Here is an 8804-nt window from a genome sequence, read left to right as displayed (position 1 = left end):
CTCCCCCCCCCCCCCTCCCCAAGCTCTCTATCGATATCTGTGAATAGGTGGTTGAATGGACATCAGTGTCCTAACATGCACTCTTTCTTTGATGTTTGAGTAAGTTGGTCTTGGTATCAGACCCTCAATAGTGAACTAACTACTTTGATGGTAATTGCAGCATTCTGTCAGGAAACATGCTTAATGGTTCTATCCCTTCAAACTTTTCTGTCCTTCCAAATCTGCAGAGGCTGTAAGGAGCTTCATTTGCTATATCCTTGTTTCTTGATCCCCTGTCTGTTTCAAATTCCATGTCAATACTCTAATAAATGCAGTATTGACACTACCTTTCCTTAAATTATTTTTCTTGTAGGTCACTCAACAATAATAGGTTAAGTGGTTTTGTGCCAACTACCATTTGGGAGAATAAGACATTTTCCCCAGGTGCAAAACTTAGATTGTAAGTGTCTCATTTGTACACTTTCCTCTTATCAGTAATTTGATTTTCATGTTTCTGTTGTCTGCTGCCCCACAATCTATTGGCCAGTCAAAGTTTTTAACTGTAAGATACAGACAAAAGCTTTTTGTAGAGAATCAAGCCAAATTTGTATTCCTATTTCATTTTGGTAGCTAGTCAGTCCACATGTAGTTTTGGATATACAAAGAAGGTATCCCGGAAAATAATAGTAGAGTCAAGGAATAGTTTGTCCATTGTCAACAAAGGTTTCCTATCTCTATACAGTTAATATATAACAAGGGATAATATGTCTGGTGTTTTGTTTTGTTCAAGGTAATGTAGCACGCATTCTTTCCTCTTACTAAACCAGGCCATGTCTGACTAGAAAAGGCCCCTCAGATGTTAACATATCAGATAGCCAGGCTGATCCAGTTGTTCTCCTTTGTGCAGGAACTTTCAACGTAATTTTCTCTCAGATATTTCGGGTATTCTTGATCCTCCTCCAAATGTTGATATTATGTAAGACCTTATTTCCGGTAGTCTTGTACATACATATTTGCGGACTTACTTTCAGTTCTCGGCTTTTATAATTATATGTGGCGAAATAAGCTCCCCTAATTCAATTTCTATCTAACTTCCATTATCCTGCTTTTTATAAGCTTCAAATTACAAAGTAATTCTGTGTAGTCTTAGTTTCTATTTCAGATTTCTGTGATTCAACAGAACTACTATCATGAAGACGGCAGGAAAACTTTCTATAGCATATCCCCATGACAACATATGGGATAGTTGCATAACTCTGTCTTCATTTGCTTTTTTCCTGCTAAACTCTTTCCATCAGTATAGAGATTTACTTCGAGTATCCATTGATGAAGATAGAGTAGTGAACCAACACAGTTTCTACTTCTTTTAGTTTGTCATCGTTTCAAAACTTCATTTCTTGTCAGAAGATGGGTAGTTTTCTTTCTAGCAGTGCACTTCATATGGAGCTCGAAAACAATGGTGTCAAATTCATATATGTGAATTTCTTTCCATGTGATTTGGTAATATGATAAATCTAGGGTTATGGGGGAGAAGTTGGTGGCAATGGGAGCTTAAGAAAGCAGTGGGGATGCAACCAATATGTGGGATAGGACTGCTAGTTGCATAAGGGAAGCGGCTAGAGAGGTCTTGGGGGTTTCAAAAGGTAATTCTAGTGGACACCGAGGAGATTTCTGGTGGAATGGCAAAGTCCACGGAAGGTAGTGCCAAAGAAGGTGGCTTATGTGAAGTTGCTGGAGAGCAAAAGGATGGGGAGGATAAGAGGGCGACAAGAGAAGTACATAAAGTGGCGAGGAAGGAGGCGAAGTTGGCAGTTATGGAGGCAAAAATGGCAGCTTTTGAACGCTTATATGAGGAACCAGGGGACAAAGGCGGAGATAAGAAGTTGTATAGGCTAGCCAAGGTGAGAGAGATGAGACTGAAACCTGGAGCAGATGAAGTGCATTAAAGATGAGAAAGGCAGAGTACTGGTGGATGAGAGGCAAAGTTGGCAGTTATGGAGGCAAAAATGGCAGCCTATGTACACTTGTTTGATGATCCCTGCATTATAATCTTTTTATTTTTATTACAAATCTGGCATGACTTGCCTCTAAACCAGACAATTAACTGGTTACATACTGAAGTAGTAACGGGCTTTCTAATTTGATGGAGAGATCACGCCTTAGCAATACCTTTCAAGCTGTATATATTTAATTCTAAAAACAAATTGTTCAACTTCTATCATGGTTAAATAAATTCTGGTTCACCTACTAACTTTATTTTTCTGAAGAGCAGCTTCACCTACTAACTTTATAATACATGTTTGTGTGCAGTTTTGTGTGCCATATTTGCTGATTTCATGAGTCACATAAATAATGAGTTTGAGTTTTGTTTTTAACCCAATCACTGGTACTTTAACGAGCAAATATTTTCAATGGCATAAAATCACTACACACATTTTGCTTTATCACTCCTTTATATTTCTGATTAAGTATTCGTTAGGTGTGACACTTTAACTGAATAACTTTCAGGCTTTATGGAAATCCTGTTTGTGGAAATGCAAATGAGCGCCAGATTACCCAATTTTGTAAATCAAGAGACGGAGGTGAAGAGTATGGACGCTTGAACAACTCTATTCCAAGTTGTGCAGCCCAGCTGCCTTGCGACGTGGATTTTGAACATGTCCCAGCATTAATGAATGACTGCTTTTGTGCAGCACCTTTTGGAGTCGGTTTGCGTTTAAGAAGCCCTAGCATTTCAGACTTTCCACCACATTATAGTGACTTTGAACAGTGGATAACAAAAAGTGTTAATTTGAATGATTATCAACTGCACATTGATTCGGTTGCATGGCAAAACGGTCCTAGGCTTAGGTTCTTTTTGAAATTCTTCCCTCCACGTGCAAATGACTCTGGAACCAATGATTTTGGCAAATTTAATGACAGCGAGATAGTACGGATCGCAAACAAGTTTGCCTTTTTTAATCTTACTGGAAATGATATCTTTGGCCCATATGACCTGCTCAATTTCACTGCCATGGCATATAATTCTGGTATGTCTCGAAATCCATTATTTCTTGTATAAGTAGGATGTAATAATACATTAGCATGTGGACATTTTCAGTTGTAGTTCTGTAATGATTTCCTGAGGAATTTAAAGTTAAACCAATGTGAACAATAATAGAAAAAAACAACGTGAATCTCGTTTGTTTTTTACAACTTAGGTCAGGCACGGTGAGTGGCAACAACTCTATTTTTTTAGTTTAATTTTCTATAGGGAGGCACAAGAACCCAAGGTTGAGATTAACATGCAAGCCGAGAGAAACACCTTTATTGTAAAACTTGTTTCTTCAGTTCTTATTTTGTATCTAATGCCAAATATTGGATACTTTTCAACTAGACTGGAACTCTTGTGCACCCGCATGACTAATTTTTCTTTTGTTCTTGCTGATTCTTGAATATAATTATTATGATTATTATATTTCTTTTTTCTTTACTGGTCATGCTCGGATAAAAAATTTCTCTTTCCCATTGTGCTCCATTCGTTTCTGAAAATGTCTATTTATATCGTTTACCCTGTGATATACAACCTAGTTTTATTTCTTGTCATGGAAGTATGCGAGTATGAAAATTCAATGAAATGGTTTAGATATCATGCATGCTTTGAAGCTTAAGATCCTCATGAACGTGGTAACCTGACAGAGATGCTAGTAATCTTTTAGATACTCAGTAAGGGTCAAGAGACTAAATTGACTACCTTAGTACAAGTTCTTGATTAAGTAAAATCTTAGGTGAACCATATGTTAATGTCAAAATATGGGAATATCCCCATTCAGAAACTCAAGATGAATTAGCTAGTTCTGTTTTATTTCTGGTGTACAGAAGAATTTGTTAATGATGCAGAATCTGTGTGAAGAAGCCTTATAGAATCTTTGGTTAGAAGAACAAGGATTTACTTTTTTTTTTCTATTTGAGATGTGTCACAACACAGCCTTTGTCCTGAATATAAATATATCATTGTTACCTTTCCTCAAAAAAATATATGCTATCATATAAGAGAGCCAATAACTTGCTCTGCTCTTGTCTTTCTTTCTGCTTTCTCAAGATCAAATAACTAATGTTTTTCCTTCTTGCAGTCCTTTTTCCTCCGTTGGGAGGAGAGGGAAGCAGAAAAAACAGAGGCACTGTGGTTGGAATTGTCTTAGGGTCCATATTTGCTGCAGCTGTGCTACTTATGGCCATAATATTCGTGTTGTTTAAAATGCGGCGGAAGTCACACGTTTCAAAAGATCAACCATGTGAGTTAATCTTCAGTTATTTTATGTGACTTTTCCTCAGCTATAGGGAGATTCTTCTCCATTTCTTTCATTCACCCCATTAGGACCTGCTGGTTAAGTAGTCAATAGGTTTAACTTTTCTTTGGTATTCTGGTGAATCGCCAAAAAGAGGACATGAAACCACATTCTTTGAGTGCTTCATGCATATAATGCAAACTTTGCACCTGATAATTTCCAATTTCCATCTTCTGAAAAACAAAAAGATGCCAAAAATCATAAAATCTGTCTTCCTTACTGTTATTTTCTTGTTTAAGTTCTGTATCTAATCAAGAAATAACACAGAATTGCCAGTGTCAACCATCTTTCTCAATGTGGCAAATTATCTTTCTTAGTATGTTTACTTGTAATTTAGCTATGATACTGCTTGATGTTTTACTTTAAGTTTTTTTTAGGAGAGAGTATAGTGCTTTAATTCCTCACATGGACAGAGAACTTTACGGTTTTATGGGAAGTTTGTGCATATTTTTGAGTAAACTCTCCGGCATTGCCCCATCACCCTTAGACCAAAAAGTGGAAAAGAAATAAATAGGAAGTGTTTGCTGGGAAATGGGCATGTATATCTAAGTAATACTCTTGTTGTAGTGCTTCTGTTATTTGTACATCAATTAGATGATTATTTATGTTCTTTTCTTAGTCAGATTAATTCATATTCTTAAAGTGATCAAAGTTAGCTGAAGCCAACTATTGTATCAAAGGTTCATTTGCATTAAAGTCATGCTACCATCACCTAAGCTTTTTCCTTTCATTCTTTTTATGTCAACTTTTCATGCTGAAGTTCTCAATGAACATCTGATTTTTAATAAATTGGATCTTGTGGCAATGATGTTTTTATTAAACAAACTTACCCAGGACCACATGGCACTCATAGTGATATTACTTTCATTTCTTTTGTAGTACCAAAATTTCCAATGCGAATAGAAGGTGTTAAGGCATTGGGTTTTAAGGAATTAGAGGCAGCAACTAACAGTTTTAGCAGTACTGCTGAAATTGGCCAAGGAGGCTATGGAAAGGTCTACAAAGGCACTTTGGCAGAGGGAACAATAGTGGCAATAAAACGTGCACAACAAGGCTCATTACAGGGGGAGAAAGAGTTCTATACTGAGATAGAATTATTGTCACGTGTACATCATCGGAATCTGGTTTCCTTGGTGGGATACTGTAATGAAGGAAGTGAACAAGTAAGATTCTCAAACTGGAAAAATAACACACACACACTCACAGAGCCAAGTCCATGCTGCTATTCCTACATTCAGAGGGAAGAGGGGAGTATGTTCGGTGGAATAATTTCTTTGATGTATCAGTTTAGCCACTTGTTGAAGTCTGATCACCATTTGAACACCTAGGTCAAAATTGAATTTTTTTCCGTATCCTCAATCATTTTGGATGCCTCATTGCCGTTGTGCAGACGCAATCAAGCATAATGTCAGTTACCTTCTGCTTAGAGAAATCGATTTGATACAATCCAGATGCAAATGAAATGACAACTATCATATAATGGTAGTTAAATTGCAGCGCGACGTTCATAGTCTTGGCTGATTCTGAAGTTAACTCAAGCAAAAGTCTTCTGAGATAGTATTTTCGTCATACATTTTTTTTTCACCAATTATTATCACATGTTAAGTGATTCAATTTGTGAGCATATCACTAAGATTATTGAATATTAAGTTCAACCAAATTCCCATCTATGATTAGCTCATCAATTACATCCCTCTTATACTTGCGTAGTCTAGTCACATTAGTGAAATGCATGTCTTCTGATAAAGTAATCAAATCAAAAGGCAGATGGAAGGATAAGAATGGATATTATATTTTGTGGTCTTTTATTCTACTTTTGTAATAGTAGGTTACATGTGCATGCAGATGTTGGTGTATGAGTACATGCCAAATGGTTCCTTGCATGATCTTCTCTCTGGTATGTGATGTATCCTTCCTTTGTCTATGATGTCATTTGACTTTCTTGTGTTAGAATCAAGCACATTCATTCTCCTCTATCACTTTTTTTTCCTGGTGTAGTATTTCTTATCCGATAAAGCTGGTGAAAGATATGTCCCTCTAGTAAAGAATGCTTGTATAGATGAAAGTAAATCTAAATATCTAATCACTCAGGGTGAAAAGTATGTCCCATTTTTTCTGAAGTTTTTACTTCAATTTGACTCCTGAATCCCGATGGTCACTGTTAGTTTTCCTGCTTTCTTGACTTGTGTGTTCATCAACAAGTTTATCACATGGAACTTTATATTCTTAATTTTAATCACATGTCAGTTCCAATATGAATATTAAACAGGTATCTCCAAAGTCTACCATAAGAACATTAAATATTTTTTTACTTATTTATACAGCTAGATATGGGGAACGTCTGAGTCTTGGAACAAGGTTATACATTGCTTTAGGTGCTGCCAGGGGCATCCTCTACCTCCATACTGAGGCTAATCCTCCAATAATCCATCGTGATATCAAAGCAAATAACATACTGTTGGACTCTAAGTTCACTGCAAAAGTCTCTGATTTTGGAATCTCAAAGCTTGCACCATTACCTGATGCTGAAACGAGTGGACATGTATCAACTGTTGTGAAAGGAACTCCTGTAAGGCTTTACTCGTTTTATATGTCGAAGCCTGAAATAGAAATGCTAGAAAATTGCAATGAGATAAGACCTGCAACTTGAGTAATCTAGGTATCATGGCTACAGACCAGGAGGACTTCATTCTCTAAGTTTGATCATGAATACACATACTATGATCTTCTAGTATTTCAATATTGCTTTTTACCTTCTCATTTATTTCTCTTTGCTTTTTCAAAGATAGCTGACAATTTTGCCAAAATTTGGCACTCATGTAGGGCTACCTTGATCCTGAGTACTTCTTTACTCACAAGTTGACAGAGAAAAGTGATGTTTATAGCCTTGGTATTGTATTTCTGGAGCTTTTAACAGGGATGCGACCTATATCTCAGGGAAGGAACATCGTCCGAGAGGTACTTGATTCTTTCCCCCCTTATCTTGGTATTTTACTTAGTTCATGAAGACAAATCTTTTGGGGAACATTAAATAGCTCTTCTAGATAGCTCTTCTAGATATAGTCGCTGTCTGCTAATGGATCTGTACTAAAGCAGTAGAGATCATTTGCTTTCACGAGTTCCAATTCTTTTGTGGCTTTGAGAAGAACCTCAATAAATTCCAATGTGATCTATTTTATGAAGTTGAGATACCGCATATGAATCAGTATAATTGCTGGCAACCCTTACACTAGTTAATGGCTATTTGAGTTGAGCTTTCTCATATTTTGTGTTGCACGGAAGGATCTTAACATCAAATGGTTAGTAATGAAGTAGTGAAAGTTTTTTTACCCCAAACCTTATATCTTACTGTTGAATGTTTAGGACGAGTTCCCAAAGATGGATGCTTTGACTTAAAATATTATGATAGCTAGAAAGTGAGATCAACACTAATAATATGTCCAAAGTCTTAGCAGTATCCCGTTAGTGTTTGACCTATATGAATATGTGAAGTCCTCAATGTTTAAGTTGATCCACAACTAGTACTCTCTATCCTAGAAAGCGAGAATGGCAGAAGATCAGAGTACAGTATCAATACATCTATTTTTCGAGGTGAATCAAGCATTGACTTCTCATTTCTCAGAATTAAAGCTCAACTATTTAGAAAAAAACTGTTGGACTCCTTAAATAGTTTGAAGTGTCATTCTTTTTGGACGAACAGAGTAAGAAAAAGTTCTCTTTGAACCAATGACAGGTGAATGCAGCATGTGAATCAGGGATGATGTCTTCTATTATCGACAAGGGTATAGGTCCATATTCCTCAGATTGTGTCAAGAAATTCCTGGATTTGGCTCTCAGGTGTTCACTGGATGAACAAAAGGATAGACCTTTAATGCTGGAGGTGGTGAGAGAGTTAGAGGACATCACTTACATGCTTCCAGCTGTATTCGACAATAATATTCCACCAGATACAGATGTTTCCACGTCTGGAATGTCATCGTCACCACCAACTTCAACTTATTCCAGACACACTACCACCTACACAACTGTGGAAGGAATTGAGCTTGTGAGCGGTGTCATTCCCACCATCAGGCCTCGTTGATGCGCTTAATCACTTGCTATATACCCTTCATTTACCAACATGTTAATGGTCAGATTGTGAAGTATTAGAAGTTTCACATTTTAGTCTGAGGTATGTATGTACATATATGTATTATAAGCAGGTTGAATCAACTCTGAGACCATGAAAAGACTTGTATATATAATCATATGATGATGTTTTTTTCCATTAGATATGCACTCTTGTTTATGACCATCCTTTATTTTCCCTTTGGAGATTATCATTAACTACTTTCTATTTGTGTCATCCAATGTCTTTGCTTCATAATCTGTATATTAATTCTATAATGACATTCTACATTAATTATCCCACCTTCACCATCACCCCAACCCCAAAAGTGGGAGGAATAATAAATCATATATAATCAATGGATTCATTATAAAGTGAAATCCCCACAC

General features: G+C 36.6%; 1 protein-coding gene across 1 annotated transcript in view; it reads left to right on the top strand.

The window, feature by feature from the left end:
- LOC107002390 (probable LRR receptor-like serine/threonine-protein kinase At1g06840) overlaps nucleotides 1-8601 on the top strand; it is a 14754-nt gene extending 6153 nt beyond the window's left edge. Inside the window, exons 11-20 of the mRNA XM_015200400.1 lie at nucleotides 161-232; nucleotides 353-439; nucleotides 887-955; nucleotides 2488-3008; nucleotides 4092-4253; nucleotides 5187-5470; nucleotides 6153-6204; nucleotides 6632-6876; nucleotides 7131-7265; nucleotides 8041-8601. Coding sequence (XP_015055886.1) covers nucleotides 161-232; nucleotides 353-439; nucleotides 887-955; nucleotides 2488-3008; nucleotides 4092-4253; nucleotides 5187-5470; nucleotides 6153-6204; nucleotides 6632-6876; nucleotides 7131-7265; nucleotides 8041-8388 — 1975 coding nt within the window. The 3' untranslated portion in view covers nucleotides 8389-8601. The remainder of the gene's footprint in view (nucleotides 1-160; nucleotides 233-352; nucleotides 440-886; nucleotides 956-2487; nucleotides 3009-4091; nucleotides 4254-5186; nucleotides 5471-6152; nucleotides 6205-6631; nucleotides 6877-7130; nucleotides 7266-8040) is intronic.
- Nucleotides 8602-8804: the final 203 nt, after the last annotated feature.

This window comes from Solanum pennellii, chromosome 10 (assembly GCF_001406875.1).
Source record: "Solanum pennellii chromosome 10, SPENNV200".
In the NCBI taxonomy this organism is placed as follows: Eukaryota; Viridiplantae; Streptophyta; class Magnoliopsida; order Solanales; family Solanaceae; genus Solanum; species Solanum pennellii.
The sequence above is the reverse complement of the archived record's forward strand: the minus strand, read 5'-3'. Positions and strand labels throughout refer to the sequence as shown.